Raw genomic sequence first — 20363 nt, 5'->3', positions numbered from 1 at the left:
AATATTCCCTGATTTCTAGTCGTATGTTCTTTCAAACCATAGTAATGATAAAGGTTAAGGTGGACTCCAACTCTATGTTGCCTGAGAATTATCCAGAAGACAAATCAATAGTTGGGAGCAATGACTCTGTGGCAACATTCAGCATTTGAAAGTTCATACAGAGGCATAATAATCAGAGGTGATCTGGTATTTTAAAGGCGTAAAATAAATGGTTACATTTTTATGAGTTATTCTTTAAAAGTTCTGTTTTCGACACTGAAATATATGGCAGAATGGCATTTGGGGCTTTTGTGAATTTTAACAAAATGCCGAAATGTCGCCTGCCACTCGGGCTATATGGAAGCCATTCTCACCTACTTAGAGCCACATTGTGGTGGGGCAGCCAAGAATACTGCAGGTAACAGTGATAGCACAAATTGTGTCCCTTTACATGCTATAAAGCATTGTAAGACACAACTACTCTGGAGGTTGGTAACAACTAGATTTAGCTCTTCCTGGACAACTTAATGGGCAAGGACTTCATAGACTTGACAGGACACTTGTATAACTTAACATTGATTTACCCTAAATGTAGGGAATATCCACTTGTGCCTCCCAATAGAAATAGGTCTACATTTCTTTCTAAGCTTGTCTCAAAACTATAGCTCTGTTTCCTTATCTCAGTTTTTTGGGATTGTCCCCAGAAAGCAAAATTACTAACTTTGTGTTAAGAGACAGGGATGCAAGATGGTTGGATGAAAGTACCATGATACAAGTAATAGAAAGAGCACTGGACTTGAGGTTAGAACCTGGGTTCTATTGCATAGTGCCTAGAATCTGGATTCTAATTCCGTAGTGCCGCTAGACCTGACTGCCATATGACCTTAGCTAGTCAATTAACCTTCTGTACCTCCTTTTTCCATCTGTGAAATTAATAGTGATTCTTGTTTAATCCAGGCCTGTCCAGTGCAGTTAGTTTTGGAAACATGCTACATTGTTGTAGCTCAGCAGCAAAACCTGAGAATATGCCTCAAAAGTAAATGAAGTTACTAATGGACCTAGATTTAGAATCAATCAACAAATATTTATCGAATACCCACCTAAAAGATATATTAGACTGACCATATCCTTACTCTAAGCCTTACAATGCATTCTGTAAACAAGATGTGAGTATTTTTCTTCAGCCTCTATTCACAGAGCATAATAATAATAATAATAATAATAATAATAATTGCAGAGTATTAATAATGCTTATACATATGTCATGGGGTCTTTTTTCTTTCTCAGTATTTTTTTTCCATTCATTATATTATTTGAATGATATAACAACCCTAAAGGAAAAAAGGACAGAAATTATGTCCATGTTTCCCTGAGTTTCGATGAGACTCAGAGATCAAAAGTGGTTCTCAATGAGGTGGGGTGACTTTTGGCAATGTCTAGAGGCATTTTTTGTGGTCACAACTGGGACGGTGCTACTGGCACTGGTGAGTAAAGGCCAGGGATACTGTTAAACACCCTACAATGCATAGGCTAGCTCATACAACAAAGAATTATTCAGCCCCCAAGTCAGTAATACTAGGTTGAGAAACTCTGACACAGGTATTTTACCCAAAATGATACATAGAGTTGGATGGACCAGAATCTAGATCTTGGATTCAGTCCAGTGTTCTCCACTGTAATTAAAACAGGGCATTAAAAAATGGAGCCATATAAATTCTGGATTTATTGCTACTATTTGGGGAGGTATGAATGAAATGTGGGGTTTGTTGATATCACTGTAGAAGGTTTCCATGTATAGTACAGATTGTATAAACCAATAAAAATCTCTTCAGCATTTGCTGTGTGTCTTACAGTTTGCTGTCCATGTTCCAAAGGGATCTTAGTCTACTCTCATCATACTTTTTTCTCATCATACCAAATTTGAGTCATTTACCAAAGTGCTATTGAAATCTGGGCACAACCCCTTTAGCATCCTCTATACAGAGTACCTCCTGCCAATCTAAAGACCCATGGAACTTTTATGGGACATGTCACCAGGACATTCAACTAGAAATTAGCAGAGCCAGGACTTAATACCATCTGACGCCATACTCAAGCTCTTAACAATATTCTGTAAGTTTAACTCTCACCTATATAGGATGGCATGTGATTTTAGAAGCTCTTATAATATAGGCTATTTCTTGTAGAATATTCCTCAGTTTTGCCCTTCAAAGCATTTTATAACCCAGAAGTTAGAAGTTTCTCCTAATCTTTCTAAAGTTTTAACAGATGTCTTTCTGGATTCTGGCAAATTAAAAGATTATAGCCCGTGGCTGTGTAAGTTTTTTTTTCCTTCCTTCTGTGAATGCCTCACAGAAAAACTTGAGCAGGAACAACTATCAGGGAACAACAGATAAAGGCCAGTTATGCTACACAGCAGCCAAAGTACCCTATTAAAATATTAGCTAATCATATCACTTCCCTGCTTATTACCTGTAAATAGCTTCCAGTTGCCCTTGAAATAAAATTTAGTCTCCTGAAGATGATCTTTAAAGCCTTCTTAGTTGATACCCATTCTGTCTCTCTTCAACCTCATTGGCCTCTCTTCCTCTGAATGTGTTCTGTTCATACTGACCTTAAATGACTGATCCTTTTCTTGCCTCAGGGATGCTGCTCCCTGCCCTTCTACTCAACTCCAATACTTTATCTGTTTAAAAGTTATCTCGTTAGGGCTTCTTTCTTTCTCTCTTTACCTGCCCACCTTCATACAAATTAGTTCTTTTACTGTCATTCTCTACCACAGTACTGTGTTTACTTCATACCACTTAACACAATTTGTAATTACAGTGTATATATACCTACACATATTTACTGAGCATTTCCTCCTCTAGATTAAGCTTCACAAAGGCAAGAATATGGTCTTTTTGCACCTGGCTCCTTATAAGTAGATAATGAAAGTTTGGTGGATTTTATAAGAATTAAATACTTTTTTGAATGAATGAGTATTTGTTGGGTGTTCTTCCAGATGTAGTAAGGCACTTTTTATCTTGTATTTTAAGAACTAAGTCAAGGAACTTGATAGATAAATAGATGGCACTTTTTATTTTGTATTTTAAGAACTAAGTCAAGCCCTGGCCAATTTGGCTCAGCGGTTAGCACATCAGCCTGTAGACAGAAGAGTCATGGGTTCAATTCCAGTCAAGGGCACGTACCTGGGTTTCAAGTTCAATCCCTGGTCGGGATCATGTGATAGGTAACCAACTGAGGTGTCTCTCTCACTTTGATGTTTCTCTTCCCCCACCTTTCGTTGTCTCTTAAAAAAAAAAAGAGCTAAGTCAAAATTTCCATAAGAGAAAATTGCTAGGGAAATTCAGAAAAGAGAGATTTCTTCTGTCATGAATTCAAGGTAAATTCATGGGAAAGGTGGCATTTTAATCAAGCCTTAAAGAATGAGCTAGACTATAAACTCAAAAGAGCAAGGGCTGTATACAGAAAGTGGTAGGGGAGGGGGAAGGAATTACAGGGAATGAGACAAGCCAGAGAGACATACAGAGTGCTAAATTTATTCAGGAAAACCGTGTAGATCTGTTTCAGTGGAATATTTGAATGTGAAGAGGATTAGATTGAGATAAGTTTGGAAAAGTAAATCTGTAATGGATGGAGACATAAATGCTAGATAGTGAGCATGAAATAAGTTGGAGCCCTGGCCGGTTTGGCTCAGCGGTTAGAGCGTCGGCCTGAGGTCTAGAGAGACCCGGGTTCAGTTCCCGCTAAAGGGCACGTACCTCGGTTGCAGTTTGTCCCTGGCCCTGGTAGGGTCATGTGGGTGGCGACCACTCAATGTGTCCCTTTCACATCGATGTTTCTCTCTCTCCCTCTCTTCCTCCCACTCTATCTGAACAAAATATCAAAAAAATGTCCTCGGGTGAGGATAAATAAAATAAAAATAAATAAGTTGGATATGAAGGTGGTTAAGTTTCTCTTTGCAGACATAGTTTCTGGGAGTACAGCCTAAAATGAAAATTACAGCTTGAGAAATATATGCAAATGGTATCCAGAGTACAAATACCAGTTTAGCTTGGAGTACTGGTTCTCTTGTCAGATCATCACCATCACATAGCAAGATTCAGATTCCTGCCCTGGCTGGTTTGTCTCAGCAGTTAAAGCCTCAGCCCTCAGACCAAAGAGTCACGGGTTCTACTCCCATCAAGGGCACATATCTTGGTTGTGGTTCATCCCCAGCCCTGGTTGAGGTGCCAGAGGCAACCAGTTGATGTGTCCCTCTCATGTCAATGTTTCTCTCCCTCCCTCCTTCCTTCCCTCTCACTCTATCTGAAGATAAATAGAAAAATATCTTCAGTGAGGATTTTTAAAAATTAAAAAAAAAAAAAAAAAAAAAGATTCAGATTTCTGTACTTGACTTGGCTGGAAAGATTTTGCTTCTTTGTATTTCTGGAAGGGAGCAGCACACTAGCCTGACAAAGGGTGTTTGAACAGTTATTGGAGAATTTGTATATTACTGAAGCGCTCCATGCAATGACTTCTAAGGTCCTTCCCATTTTTTTTTTTTTTTTTCTCTTTTTCCGGGGTTTCTTAGGGCAGGGGCAGGGGCTCTCACAGGCCCTGGCCCTGTTGTGTAGCAACACTTCAGGTTTCAATCTGGCAACAGCAGAATTTCGAAACTCTCATTCTCCATGTTTCACAGCAACACCAGCCGAATTCATTCTGAAACTCCCTAAGAACTTCTGTCACTACATCCCTCGGAGAAGGTAGAGTTGGAGAGAAGAAAAATCACATTGAAAAGGGTAGGTGAGGACACTCCTTTTGGGAGCTCACACATCTTCCTTTGGCCCTGAATCCTGGGGCCATCCAGCTCTGTGCACCCTGCTCAGTGTGATCAACAGAGTCCCATCAGGGTTCAGGGTCAGACTCCTGTCCCACAGGAGGGCCCAAGCTGTGACAATCTCCACTTCTCCACATCGGAGCCGGGCAGGGAGGAGACTGCTTGTTCTCACCCTGCTGAGGTGAGCCCAGCCCTCTCCAAGTAGCTGTGTGGAAGCAAGGCAGCAGCCTTTCGGACAGAGATGGGAATTGTAGGCTCTTATTTCTCTGTTGCTTACACTTCTGTCTGGAATGTGAGGAAGTTTCCACAGGAGACTCCAGACTGTACCCTGAAGCAGAACATTCCTGGGCTTCCTACCTAGCTTCAGGGAGGTGTGATATAGCCCCGAGCTCCTTCCAATTCTTAGTGATATTTCTATATCTCACAAATAGGAGACAGGGCACTCGGGTGTCCATTTCAAGTGGTTTGCAAATGGATGAAGAAATGGTTCATCCATCTCTTTTCAGGCCTAATTGTTGGAGCCAGACTTCTCTCCTCAGCTGGGTCAAGAAGGAGAAATAACCAAGAGAAGCTCATTAAATGTCTGCAGTTGATGACATTGAGAAGGAATTTTGGAGAAATACCTCCATTCAGCTGTTTCTCCAACCTTTTCTTAATACTGTTCTATCAGCATGATGACAGAAATAGGAACAGACTTAGAAGATCATAAAAACATTTCAGGTATTGTGTGAGACTAGTCCCAGGTGGAGTTATTAGGAACAGCAAAAAGTGATCTGAATATTCAGAGGTCTTAGAACTAGACCTTGGAAGATGAGGAGGGTTTGTTGCATTAGAGATCGTAAGGATGGGCATACCAGAATGAAGAAACAATGTGAGCAAAGATACCAGACAGAGCCCAGCTGGTGTGGCTCAATGGTTGAGCGTTGACCCATGCACCAAGAGGTCACCAGTTCGATTCCCGGTCAGGTTACATGCCCAGGTTGTGGGCCTGATCCCCCAGTTGAGGGCATGCAGGAGGTAGCCAATCGATGTTCTCTCTCATCAGTTTTTCTATCTCTCTCCCTCTCCCTTGCTCTCTCTCTCTAAAAATTAATAAAGAAAAAATTTTTTTGCCCTGGCTGATTTGGCTCAGCGGTTCGAGCGTCGCTCGCGGACCAGAGAGACCTGGATTCTGTTCCCGCTAAGGGCACATATCTTGGTTGCGGTTTGTCCTCGGCCTCGGTTGGGGTTGTGTGGGTGGCAGCTAGTCGATGTGTCCCTGTCACATAGATGTTTCTCTCTCTGTCTTCCTCCCTCTCTCCTTCCTGCTCTATCTGAAATGCAAAAATGTCCTCAGTGAAGATTAAAAAAAAAGAAAAGAAAAAAATAATTAAAAAAAAGAAAGATACCAGACAGAGAAGTGTGGGTATGTCCTAGGAACAGTAGAAACTTTGGCAATTGGATTGAACTTGTTTGGCTGTAACACAAAGTATATGTAGGCAGAAAGGTAGGTTGGGGCCTTTCTTTTAGAGATTTAAGAACAAGGAAGTTAATAGACAATGGGAAGGTTAGTAGGCAGTGGGATTTTTTGAGCAGATAAGTAGAGCCATGCCTTAGAGAGATTAATATGTCATTGATGTATCATATAGGATGAACAGGGCAGGGGTACTCTTAGGCAAACCCATGTTTGGTATAGAACTGCTAATAGTGAAAACTAGAGGCAGGCTGGGTAAATCTTCTAATTTACTTGGGATTAGGAAAAGTGACCAACATTGTGGTATTTATGAATACAAAATTGTGATATTGGGTTAACAGTAAGGCAGGTTTAATAAAGAATAAGCCCTGGGCCAGGAATGAGGATACCTATATTCTAGCCACGGTACCTCCACAGCTTTCTAGTATAACATTAAACAGGTTGCTTAAGCTCTCTGCGTGGTTCCTCTGAACCAAGAAGAGATATTGTGAGGAAAAAATAAGAGAATAGAGTTGGATCTATAGGAAGGAAGTGCCATTGTTTTATACCATGTCATTTGTTCAGGTTCCATGTGATTATTCATTTGGTAGGTTCATCTTACAGTTTTCTCTGTTTTCTTTACTGTCCTTTTATGTGGCACTTGTCAAGGTGTAGTGCCCTAGAGACTTAATTTATATAAAGGATGTAGATTTAGCATTTCAGACCTCTTAAAGGCCAGTAGCAGATAGTGTATCCTCTTCATTTCTCCTAATTTAGAAGCATGTATGAGTTTTGCTCACATCTGTCACAAAACAAATACTTGACAAAACTATTTATAAAGGCAAATTAGGCCAAAACAAATGTAAATGTTAGGTTCTCCCGAGAGCTCTGTAGTTTCTTCTAACTTTTTTTAGCAAGTTCAATTTGTTTATGTTGCTTTTATATCAACTACATTTTGCTGCTTCTTGATATAGAGCTATTAAATAACTTCTAAGCATACCTATCAAATATTGCTATATAGCATTTCAAAGTCACTGAGTTTTGCCCAGTGTGTCATTAGCAGATTAAAGAATTAATTTCTTTTTTTATGTCTAAATTGCCAAAGGAAAAATGTAGAGAAAAATAATTTACTTCAGCAAATACTTATTGTAACCTATTACTATGTACAGGGGATTAGAAAATGGAGGAAATTCGTAGATAAATAAGACAGGGTCCTTATAGAATTTACAATCTAATAGTTAGGATAAGGATAGAGAAACATTCTGTTCTAGAAACTAAACTGAAAAAAAAAAAAGTGAAATTCAGTTTTAGCTCTGGATGGAAATTTATTAATCATTTTATAAAGTTAAGGAAAATAAAGCTCTAACATATAAGATGGCTTGCCCAATACAGTATTTATCACCGCATCTCTTTCATAGTTAAACTAGTTCTTTGCATTTGTGTTTTGTTGCTTGTATGGTATAGTATGGTCCATTCATGTATGCCCAGAAGGCACAGGTGATCTAGAAATTGGACAATGTACATTTAAGAAATTAAGTTTGTCTCTAGCATGCTTCCTCTTGAAAATAATTGTCCTCCATGGCTATATAATTCTTGTAATGACTTTCACCAGGATCTGTCTTGCCCCAACAGGTTTCTCATCTTCTTTGCTCAGCCTGAGCAGCTTAGTAAAGTGAGTAGAGATGTGGAAAGATGAAATTTATGATAGAAGGGGCTAACCTTGAACCAGTATCCGGAAACACAGTGTTGATTAGAATTAAATCACAGGTTTGCTTTCTGTCTTCCATAGATAGTTAGAATAATATTCTCAGGGCAGTTCCTGACTTATCCTTTTTACTGAAATAGATATTCTTAACCAAGAATTTCTGAGTAAAAGAGTCACTCCCACTAATTCATAGCTGCTCTTTTACTCTTCTAAAAATTTGTCAGTCCATGCAGCATTTCTTGTTTGCCTGGATCACTGGCACTCATAAAGAAGACTCTTCAAGTTTTAAATGTAATTGTTTGAAGTAGTTTTCCCCTTTATGTCTCTGGAAGTTGGTTACTTTTATTGCAGCCCATTAGTCTAGTGAATGAGTCATTCAGCCACTTAGACTCTGCTGAGTATGCAGACTGTGCATAGTTTGGTTTCTTCCATGAAAAGTGCTTTCAGGGAATCCCGTGCAGATGACTTGAAGTAGTAGAGCTCATTTTGGCATATGGTGAAGAAAGAGAAAATACACTGAAGCCTGCAAATAATTACTATATTAATTCCTTGCCAGTTCTATCAATATCTTTCTTATCTTAGTTCAACCATTGCTATGAAGAAAAGTAGTGAAAATTTGTTGTAGATGACCCCTTGGACTTATTTTTATTATCAACAAGGAAAAAAGTTAAAAGGGAAAACAGTAGCCTTTGTTCACTGAAGAATTTTTTTTTTTTTTTTTATCCTCACCCGAGGACATTTTTCCATTTTTTGTTCAGGTAGAGTGGGAGGGAGAGAGAGGAACAGAGAGAGAGAGAAACATCGATGTGAAAGGGACACATTGAGTGGCTGCCACCCGCACGACCAACCAGGGCCAGGGACAAACTGCAACCAAGGTACGCGCCCTTAGCGGGAATCGAACCCAGGTCTCTCAGGACCGCAGGCCGACGCTCTAACCGCTGAGCCAAACCGGCCAGGGCCACTGAAGAATTTTTAAAAGGATAAAATCTACGTGTTTCTTTTTTTTTTAGACAATTATTCTCCTGAGTTCTGTCATTCTCTGAACTCTCCTGAGTTCTGTCATTCTCTGAACTCTCCTGAGTTCTACCATTATAGCAAGTGCCCTAACAACTCCCATTACCTGCTAGACTTAATCTGGGAGTGTGTGTGTGTGTGTGTGTGTGTGTGTACACAATTTGAAGGTCTTTTACCTTTTTTTTTTTTTTTTTATTGACCTAACCTATTTTCTCTCCACTAGTACTGCATCATTGTATTTACTGTTTTTAGTGCATTGCTGTGACAGAACTTTCAGAATCCTAAGTTTTTGCCAGTTCTGGCTGAGAACCTGTATAAACTTTGATTACTAATACCCTTTGTGAATGAAATTGGTAAAATTAAGTATCCTTATGATCGCTGCACCTCAAGAAGGACACAGGCTAAGGAAAGGCAGCTAAAATATCCAAAGGGTTACATGGTTATATCCTTAGAGTTTCTATCAGTCACATTTCTACCAGTCAATTTGAACTAGGAATGTGAGGCTAGGGGATGAGTGGAACAATATCACAGCCTTCAAGGGGAAGGATCTTTCCCCTATATAGTCATCAAAGTGTATTTCCTCCTCCCATTTACTAGGAGCTGCTATGTTTTTTTCTCAAAAACTCCTGTATATTAGCCTAGAATGCCAGGTTATGGAGAGATACCTAAGCCCTTGTTTTTTAATTGAATTATATCAAGGTCTCCCTTTTATTCCTGCATCTCCTTTACCTCCTCCCTCCCCAAAAGGACAACACATGTGTGGAGTTTGTAAAGCTATCAAGAGAATTGTATAGTGCACCTATAGGGGCACTTGAAACAAAGCCAAAGCCATTTCTCAGGATATCTGCTGGCCCCACACAGGTCATCAAAAGGCAGGATTAGTCCATTTAAACTGGTTGCATGATCATGTGAACATAGTCCATAAGCATAAATCCCTGTTTATGGTAGTTTACTATCTTTGACCTTGAATTTCCCATATCTGTGCTTGCCAAAAGCTTATGACACCAGTCATAAATAATGACTGCACAAAACAGAAGCCCAACTAGATAGATTTCTCTTTGTATAATGTTTTTACAAATCTAAAAAGGAACATGACCCTAATCGTTTTAAGAATAAAAACTTTCTTCCTTATCTTTCTTATCATGGACTACAGGCAGTCTCCAAAAGAACTGTCTGAAGCTTCAGATTACATCTGTATGAGCGGGAGAAGAGGGACCGTGTAGTAGAAGTATGACCATGTCTGTGTAATCTTTCTGTGCTGTGGATTATTGTTTTTCATCCATCATTGTGCAATACCAGGAAAATAAGAGAGAATTTGAAGTTTAAAAACTTATTAGAAGTAAGGTCAGTGCTAAGATTCAGAATAGGCATCAGAATTTAGCCTTCTCGTTCATTTCCTAATTTCTGTCCATAAATTCATGTTTATTTTGCTAGCGATGCTAGATTTTACAAAGAATCTGGCCCTCTAGTTAAGTTTTACAATATATGCTGTTGGGGGTATGGATGGGCAGGAATAGAGGAAACTTCTTTTTTGATAATCCTCAGAAGTAGACTGAGAAAGAATTAGACCCTTGAATAAAAGGAAGTTTTGAAAACTATTTATATAAATATTGCACCATACTTATTAAATAGGGGAAAGGAGAAAGCAGAAAGAAATTCAAAGCTGTATGACATTTAGTATCAAATGTGCTATTTCATTTCCCAAATCTAATAGTATTAAGAGCAATAGAAATTAGTTGGCATATAGCCAACTTCAAGTACCCAACTGAAAAGAAGATAAATGCCCCCTTTTGATTCTGTTAGAGAAAACTAGTTTGCCTGAATGAGCAAAAATGTAAATAGAAATACAGTATTCCTAATCTTTCCACCAAGTTATAAAAATTTGGCAAATAAAATATTATAAGTGGATTTTATCATGGATAAAATTGAAAGTTAGGAATTCTAAGATTTTTTTATTTTTGTTTTTCAGTTCTATCTTTGAATTATATAGTCAGAATTTTTTTAGTTAGTATTTTTCTAGAAAATAATTTGTAAATTTGATGAAGTAGAATATGGATAAGAAGAAACATGAACAGTGGAGGTTTTAAACAAGAACAGGAGTGTTGCCCTGACCAGGTGGCTTAGTCAGTTGGAGTGTTGTCCTGTACACCAAAAAGTTGCAGTTTGATTCCTGGTCAAGTTACCTACCTAGATTGTGGGTTTGATCCCTGGTCAGGGCGTGTATAGGAGGCAAACGATTGATGTTTCTCTCTCACATTGATCTCTCTCTCTCCCTTTCTCTCTCTCTCTCTCTCTCTCTCTCCCTCCCTCCCCTCCCTCTCTAAAATAAATAAAAACATATCCTCAGATGAGGATTAAACAAATAAACCAAAAAGAACAAGAGTGTTAGCCAAGAATTAACATGTGCACATAGATTGACCTAGAACTAGAAATCCAGCCTGGCTGGTGTGGCTCAGTGGATTGAGCATCATCCCATGGACTGAGAGGGCCCAGTTCAATTCCTGGTCAAGGCACATGCCCAGGTAGCGGGCCCGATCCCCAATGGGGGGCGTGTAGGAGGTGGCTGATTGATGTTTCTCTCTCTCTCCCCTTCCTCTCTCTCTAAAAAAAATCAATAAAAACATTTAAAGAAAAAAAAAACTAGAAACCCGGTGAATCAGTAAATAAACTGCAAAGGTTTCACTCCTCATTACTCTTCCACAAGTTCCATTCATTGTAATTGCTTTACAAATCAAAACATTTGATTTTATAAAAGTATAGTACAGCTACTTTGTGGACCTTGAGCCCAGTTCTCAGAAACAGTGGGGTGGAGCTAAATTAGAGAATCAGTTCTTGAGGAGCAAGTAGTTGAAGTTGGCTGTGGAGTTTAGAGAAACTTGAATAAACCAAAGACAAAACATTACAGCTCATGATTAAACCAGTTTCTTTAAATTAAATTCTTTTCCAGATTACAAATTGAGACAACAAACAATATTGTATATTGCCATTCTTTGATTTATTCTTATTTTAGTACTCATTCTTATTCTGGAAATGCTGAGCTTGAATTTTCTTAGATTAGAGCTACCAAAGGAAACCTACTAATACTAACCAGCTGCCAGTTTACTTTCCTGCAAGTAGAATTTCTCTTCTAAAGAGAATGGGCTAGATGTGTTTGATTGCTTTAGGAGATGAGTTATCCAGATACATATGGCACATCAACCTGGACTCCGTGAGAAATCTGCAGGCCAGTTTGGAGAACAGCCTGAGAAAGGTGGAGATGCGCTATGTCATACAGATAGAGCAGCTTGACTGGATATCCTGCTGCAGTTGGAGTCAGAGCTGGCCCAGACCGGGGTAGAAGGGCAGCGCCAGGCCCAGGAGTCTGAGCTCCTGCTGAATATCAAGGTCCAGCTGGAAGCTGAGATTGCTGCCACTGCCTGCTGGAAGAAGGGGAGGACTTCCAGCTTGGTGATGCTCTGGACAACAGGCACTCCATGTAATCCGTCCAAAAGACCACCACCGCCAGGATTGTGGATGGCAGAGTAGTGTCTGACACCAAGCTTCTGAGGTGTTAAGGCAGCAGAAGTGGGGCACCCCTTGGGGGCAGGAAGCCAATAAAAACTTACAGATTTTTTTTTAAGTATGCCTTTTAGTAATGCTATCATATTACCCTGTTGATGTCCTTCATAGCACTAATCACACCATGAAATTGTTGTTTACTTAATTGTTTCTCTCTGTCAGGCACCTAGTTTGTCTTACTCACTGTTAAATAATTATAGCACTTAGCTCAGAGTTTGGTACACAGTAGAAACTTGGTAAATATTTGATTGACTGAATAATGAGGGGCACATTCAGGCTCATGAATGTGACTACTTAGAATTTCTAATGCACTCTTTCCTTCACCAGCTGGAGTTGGGGGGACACAGAAAGAGAATCCATCAACCTCCCTCTCTGCCCTCAAGTTCCAACTTCCCACTCCCCACCCCTATCCCAGCTGCAGGGGTTTTTGCTCCTTGGTTTATGTCCCAAATGGACTTCTGCAGTAAAGCAGTGATGTGGTAGTATAGATACAAGGCTGAAAATACCATTGTCTAGACTTAATTTAATATAGAATGGCCAATTTATGCCTTGTTTTCAGTGTTCTTAATTCTAATGCCTGGCTAGGATTGAAATTGTATCAATTCTGAGCACACTGCCCGCCTAGGGCAGCTGTAGACCTTTTCTTCAAATTTAAATTAGCTGAAGGTTGGTCGTCCTACATGTGTACTTAATATCCTGATTGAACACAGGCCATCCAATTAGGTGAATTATCTGAAGTGCTTGCTTTTTATCTACTGACATTTATGCTCAGAAAGCCCAAGAGCAGTTAAATTTCATTAATGGCATCAGTTTGTTCATTATTACAAAATTTGTCTGTTTCCTGCAATCCAAAGAAACTACGTCTTCTCCTTATCTCATATTTAAATTTGAATGTACAATGAACATATCTATTCAAGGAATGATTCTGCAAAATAAGGGTTAGATTTCTGAAACTCGAGGTACAAATCCCTTCTGCCACAAACTCCAAAGATGATCCCTGTGAACACAGTTACTTCTCCCCATCTCTAGATTATAAGAAATAATTCTGAATAAAGACGCTAGAAAAGCATTTATTCAGTGGATGAAATTGCACATAGACCTAAGTATTTATCAAGAACCAAGATTTGTATATCTTTAAGGTATTATATATAATTCTTTTTTTAGAATATTCTGATTCTCAACGTTTCCTGGAAAAATGAGCCATTCCCACCATATGGGGATGAACTCTATGGACCACAACAGTACCATGCCACCTTCTCACCATCACCCGGCCACTTCAGCCTCCCACTTCCATGGAGGGGGAGACGGCAACATGATGAGGATGGTGAGTGCCATGGGAGAGATGGCCCTGGGCCCTTCCTTTCACACACACGAGTAATAGAAATAATTGAATTTCAGGACTGAAAGGATATAATTTAAAGGTCAATTTACCACCCTGGGCGGTTCATCTCAGTGGTTAGAGCATCAGCCTGAGAACCAAAGGTCTAAGGTTCAATTCTGAGTCAAGGACATGTACCTGGATTGCAGATTCAATCCCTGGCCCAGTTGGGGTCATGTGAGAGGCAACCAATTGATGTGGCTTTCATATCAATGTCTTTCTCTCTCTCTCTCCCTTCTTCCCTGCCACTGTGTCTAAAAATCAATGGAAAAATATCCTTGGGTGCCCTGGCCAGTTTGGTTCAGTGGTTAGAGCATTGGCCTGAGGACCAGAGAGACCCTGGTTCAGTTCCCGCTAAGGGCACGTATCTTGGTTGCAGTTTGTCCCCGGCCCTGGTTGGGTCATGCAGGTGGCAACCACTCGATGTGTCCCTTTTATGTGGATGTTTCTCTCTCGCTTGCTCTCGCTCTCGCTCTCTTCCTCCCACTCTATCTGAACAAAAAAAGAAAAAATGTCCTCGGGTGAGGATAAAAAAAATATATATCCTTAGGTGAGGATATTTAAAAAACGGGAGGTAAATTTACCAATAAGGAGAATCCAAGGCAGACCCAGATAAAACAAGTGATTTGCCCAAGATCATGTGGTAGATTAAACACAGAGCCACACCAGAAACAATATTTCCAGGGTCCTTTCTTCTTTATTCCTCCTTTCTTTCAAAATTGACTCTTTTCTGAATTAAGAGCTAGTCTTTATGTTTTGTGTAAAAAAGAGGAAAAGACAAAGTTGATGGTGAGGACAAAGGGAGTACTTGTGGAGAATGCCTGTGTAGTAATGCTAAAATGAGGGAGAAAGCCCACTGCAGTGAATATTATCCATATGGCAACTTTTAAGTGTTCTAAGCTTCTTTGCTAGAAATTTTCATTTAGTATCTCCAGTCATCTCTAACTAACTTGTTTTGGTTTTCTGACAGCAAATGACCTTCTACTTTGACTTTAAGAATGTGGAACTGTTGTTTTCTGGCTTGGTGATCAATACAGCTGGAGGTGAGTAAGTCATCAAGTGGTGTTTGAAGGTGACAGTCACATGAGAAACAGTAACAAAGAATCTGGAAATCCAGCATCTCTTTCTGTTGTATTACTGAATCATTATGGTTATGATCTATAACCATCTTGCTTCCTAGGTCAGAATACACAATGCTTATCTTAAGAGTTTCCGAGAAAATAATTTAGATACCAGATAGGAGTCTTTGGCTATCCATATCCTTTCATCCTTTTCCAGAGTGTTTCCTTATTTGATAAGTTATTGGTCATGGACATAAAACTACAGTTAAAATGACATAAGAAGCATTTTACATATACATACCACAAAATAGCTGTAGGTTAAAAGCTAGTGACCTAGTACATTGCTACCATTTTACACATAAATCAAGCCTCAAATAGTGAAATGCTTAGCCCTAAATCACATAGAATTAGTTTGTCAGAGGTACGACAGGGACCCAGACCTTCTAGACCTGCCTAGTCCAGTGTTCTTTCTAGTGTACCAAACAGTGCTCTATATCTTTTCTGATTCTTGGCATGGCCCATCTTAGTTTCAGTCCTAGATTTTGAGGTGACTACTCACCCCTTTCTTTGTGTCTATAATGTTGAGTTGGTGTGCCTTAAGTTCAAATTGCACAAGCTGAATAGCCAATTGGACTGCTTTAGGTGCAGTTATGTCTTTGGATCCACAAAATCAATTTGTTCTGAGAAGAAGGGGAATATTTAATTCAGGTAGTATGTTAAATCAAAAATTTGAATACATTCCTAGCATTACCAATGCTTCCCAGTGTGAAAGATTTAGAATTGAAACGCCTATTCAAGAAATAGTAGGTACTTACAACTAAGTTGTTTTATTCTTCTTTTGCATAATGTATTCAGAATTGAGAGTAGCACCTCTTCTCTGTTGTCTTTCTAGCTTGGATAGCACGCCAGCCAATGACTTTGCAGTGTTTTACAGTAGCACCATCTTTTCTTTTCCTACTTAGAAATGGCTGGAGCTTTTGTGGGAGTGTTTTTACTAGCAATGTTTTATGAAGGACTCAAGATAGCCCGAGAGAGCCTGCTGCGCAAGTCACAAGTCAGCATTCGCTACAATTCTATGCCTGTTCCAGGACCAAATGGAACCATTCTCATGGAGACACACAAAACTGTTGGGTAAGAAGATTGAACAGATCCAGATGGAAGTTCTGGAGAGCTGGGTTAACTAAGCAGCAAAGCACCTATTTTATTTGAACAGGCTCTTTTTTTTTTTAATCCTCACCTGAGGATATTTTTCCATTTATCTTCAGATAGAGTGGGTGGGGGAGAGAGACAGAGAGAGGGAAACATTGATGTGAGAGAGAAACATCAACCAGTTGCCTCCTATGTGACCCCAACCAGGGCTGGGGACCGAACTGCAACCAATGTATGCACCCTTGACCGGAATGGAACCCGCAACTCTTTGGTTTGCAGGCCGACACTAACCGCTGAGCCAAATTGGCCAGGGCTGAAACAGCCCCCCTTCTTGAGTTAGTGATTCTATTTGACCTTGATTAAAACTCTCTTTGGAGGCCTGTGGGTCAGCAGGCCAAAAGAGGAAATGATAGGAACTCTTCTGCAAACATAAATGTTTGTTCTGAATTTTAAGTATTGATCACTTTGGAAGAAGGTAAGGAATTCATATTATAAAATATTTGCCTAGCCCTGGCCGGTTTGGCTCAGCAGTTAGAGCATCAGTCCATGGACCAGAGAGTCCCGCGTTTGGTTCCTGCTAAGGGCACGTATCTTGGTTGCAGTTTGTCCCCGGCCCCGTGGAGTTGTGTGGGTAGCAGCCAGTAGATGTGTTTCTCTCACATCGATGTTTCTCTCTCTCTTCCTCCCTCTCTCTCTTCCTCCCTCTTTCCTTCCTGCTCTATCTTAAGATAAATGCAAAAATGTCCTCGAGTGGGGATAAAAAAATTTTTTAAATTATAGTCAGGACATTTATTAAAAAAAAACAAAACAAAAAAACTGCCTAAATAATAATAAACAAGAAAAGAAATTCAGCCTTGGCCGGTTTGGCTCAGTGGTTAGAGCGTCGGCCTGCGGTCCTGAGAGACCCAGGTTCGGTTCCCGCTAAGGGCGCGTACCTCGGTTGCAGTTTGTCCCCGGCCCTGGTCGGTTGTGCGGGTGGCAGCCACTCGATGTGTTCCTTTCACATCGATGTTTCTCTCTCTCTCTGTTCCTCTCTCTCCCTCCCACTCTACCTGAACAAAAAATGGAAAAATGTCCTCTGGTCAGGATAAAAAAAAAAAAAAAGAAAAGAAAAGAAATTCAGCCCAGCCATTGTGGTTCAATGGTTGAGCATTGACCCATGCACCTAGAGGTTGCCAGTTCGATTTCCAGTCAGGGCACATGCCCAGGTTGTGGGCCAAATCCCCAGTGCAGGGCATGCAGGAGGCGGCCAATTGATATACTCTCTCATTGATGTTTCTGTCTTTCCTTCTCCCTTCCTCTCTCTCTAAAATCAATACAGAAAAAAAAAAATTTTTTTTTTTTTGAACAAAAGAAATTCAGGTCAGAGTATAGAAGAATGGCAGAATCCAGTTGATTCCTTTCTCTAAAAAGTTGTACCAACCCAGCTCTAGTCTCAGTTTGCTTATAATATGACTGAACAAATGTATGTATTACATCTAAAAAGGTATTTGGATGACTGTTCGTTTTTCCCACAGATTGACAAATGATTTTTGAGATTCAGTCTTAAAAGAAATGTAGGTCTGAAAACTAAATTGGAGTTCTAGCAGTCCTATAGGCCAATATCCTGCTCTCAAGTAAACACAGCATTCTTTATTTCCACTCTACTGATGAGCTTATTGAGGCCAAAACAGGTTGTGACTTACCTAAGGTGACAGAACTAGTAAGTAACAGAGGGGATAAATAGGCAGGTCTCCTGATCCCTAACTAAGTGCTTTCTACTATACCACCCGACCCTCAATTCTATTTCCATTTTTTAAGAATGTGAACTTTGCAAAGGTAGAAAGCCTGAAAATGTTCAGGCAAATAAGCATGGAAGGGTTTGGGTTTTCCTCTTAGGATCCAAGGTAGAGGTAAGTCAAGGGATTGGGCCTTCTTCCTCTCCCCTACTTTCAAAGAGGGTTCCTCCTGCTGACATATAACCATAACTAGCCATTGCTTATAAACCCACCCATCCTATCATGTTTCATTGTCAGGGACCAATAAACAACATACATACACAAAAGTAACCCCTGAGCTTCCAGGGTGGCTGTGAGGGAGTCCAGTTCAAGCTTTCATGACAACTGTTTCCCCTTTCTCCTGATGTGTAGAGTGGCCTCAACACTCCCAGGGGTCTTTGATTGTTGTTTCCCTATTTACTCTGCAGGCAGCAGATGCTGAGCTTTCCTCATCTCCTGCAAACAGTGCTGCATATCATCCAGGTGGTCATCAGCTACTTCCTCATGCTCATCTTCATGACCTACAATGGGTACCTCTGCATTGCTGTAGCAGCAGGGGCCGGCACAGGATACTTTCTCTTCAGCTGGAAGAAGGCAGTAGTAGTGGACATCACAGAGCATTGCCATTAATGTCGAACTCCAGGGTGTGGCCTTATCGATTGCAGTGGGAAGTAGTTCAAGACTGGAAGACATAATTCCTACTCGTATCTTCCCTTCCTGCTCCTTATCTCCTTAAACACACACATGCTCAACAGAGGTTTACTTACAGTCTGAGCTAAAGTGGTAACCCCCTCCCCACCCCGGCTGTTCTTTTTCCTGTGCTGAGATTCCCATTTTTCTTGAGGTAAAGCCACCCGTGAGATGTCTTCTTCATCATTATCTTAGATCCAAGTTGTATGTTCTTGTCTAATCCAGGTAGCTTTCTCTTCAATGACTTGATCAGCTGCTTTCTTTTTGAGTCTTCTGTTTTTATTTTTACAAGACAATCTGAATTTGGTGGGTTTTTCCTGGGTCAGTGGTGGAAAGAGATTAACTTCAGCTAGGATTCATGGCAGCTGAGGGAAATTCTTGCTCAACCTAAACCCAGAACCCAAACTTAACATTAAAAAATAAGTTTCAGTCTTTGGACTCAATGAGTGGGAAATACATAGTGCCTTTCCCTAGATGTAATGTGTTGCACCAAAATCTTTGTAGTGGGCAGAGGGTGGCTTGAAACTAAATATAGGTCAGGAGCTTGCAGAAGCATGCATTCTTGGGTGGCTGACTCATCTATTGTGTTCCCACTTAACATTTTGATTAGAGTGAACTTGTCAATAAAAATAGATGACAGTCAATTTGAGAAAATAGAAATAGATATTTTAAAGTAAAACTATTGACATTTTACTGTGACTTGGTACCTTGGTTTGTCACAACTGAATGAAGCAAAAGAGCTTGAATCATTATCTCCGATTATTATTTTTATGTCAGCCTCTAAACCAGTGGTTTTCAAACTTTAGCATGCATTAGAATCACCTCAAGGGCTTGTTAAAAACACTAGTTGCTGGGCCTCCACCCATAGCCCAAACTTGGCATTTCTAACAAGTTATCTCTGCTTTAAACCTGGTGGGATGATCATGGTAATTTGAATTACTGATCGGTAAGTGGTATGTCTGGGCTTCACTCATGTACTGAATGCTACTGATCAATACTTAATCATTCCACAAACTTTTATTCAGCTCTAATTGTGTGTATGTGTGCCCAAGCACACATGCACAAAGAGCTGTAGCCAAAATAACTTTTATCAGCATATATGAAATCACTCATCCTTATTTTTAAAGATCTTGGAAATAGCTTGAAGATTGAGAAAGACCTTTGATCTGCAGTGTAAATTAGCCAGTCATAGGCCAGAAGGACAAAAGTCTAGCCCAGTCTTTGGAGAGGCTTAGGGTGTGGTCTGCTGATTGCCAGATATTCCTTAGCCCCCAACATCCATGCCCATACCAGGCAGATCCTCATCCTCTATGTGACCATCTTTATTACTCTTGGGGGCTTTAGTTAGATCACAAGAAGCCAAAATCTCTTCTCAATGAAGAATCACATTGGATTTTTATCTATTCATTTTTTTAGTTTACACCACAGCTTTGTTCCCAGTCCAAACTACCTCTATAAAGTGACTTTTCTATGCTGGTCTGTTAAATCCTGCCCTCCTTGGTGCTAGACTCCAATTGTGCCTCAGGGCAGAAGATAGAACACAGCTATTCTGTTGGCCTCTGTTGTGGTTTTTAAGTCTGTACTTTCTCTGTGGGTACAGTTAAATATTGGAGTGAGGAATGTGTACTTCCATGGCTTTGAACCAAGAGAGGGTTATGAGCCTACTAAATCGAGGTTAAGACCTAAGAATCAACATTTGGAGTTTTGTGCTTTTCTCTCATTCCAAGCCCTTGTAGTGCAGATACTTAGCATGAAGTGAATGACAGGTACTGACAGCATCCAACATTAAGGTGTAAATAGCCTGTTATTATCTCAGAA

At 40.0% G+C, this 20363-nt stretch overlaps 1 protein-coding gene across 1 annotated transcript; it reads left to right on the top strand.

Annotated features, from left to right (window-relative positions):
- The first annotated feature begins 4663 nt into the window (after positions 1-4663).
- Positions 4664-20289, top strand: SLC31A1 (solute carrier family 31 member 1). The gene is made up of 5 exons (XM_036261921.1): positions 4664-4763; positions 13675-13834; positions 14859-14931; positions 15912-16080; positions 18284-20289. Exons 2-5 carry the CDS (start codon positions 13706-13708, stop codon positions 18483-18485), a joined length of 573 nt encoding a protein of 190 aa, XP_036117814.1. The 5' UTR covers positions 4664-4763; positions 13675-13705; the 3' UTR covers positions 18486-20289.
- The last annotated feature ends 74 nt before the right edge of the window (positions 20290-20363 follow it).

This window comes from Molossus molossus, unplaced genomic scaffold (genome assembly GCF_014108415.1).
Source record: "Molossus molossus isolate mMolMol1 unplaced genomic scaffold, mMolMol1.p scaffold_m16_p_14, whole genome shotgun sequence".
NCBI lineage: Eukaryota > Metazoa > Chordata > Mammalia > Chiroptera > Molossidae > Molossus > Molossus molossus.
The sequence above is the reverse complement of the archived record's forward strand: the minus strand, read 5'-3'. Positions and strand labels throughout refer to the sequence as shown.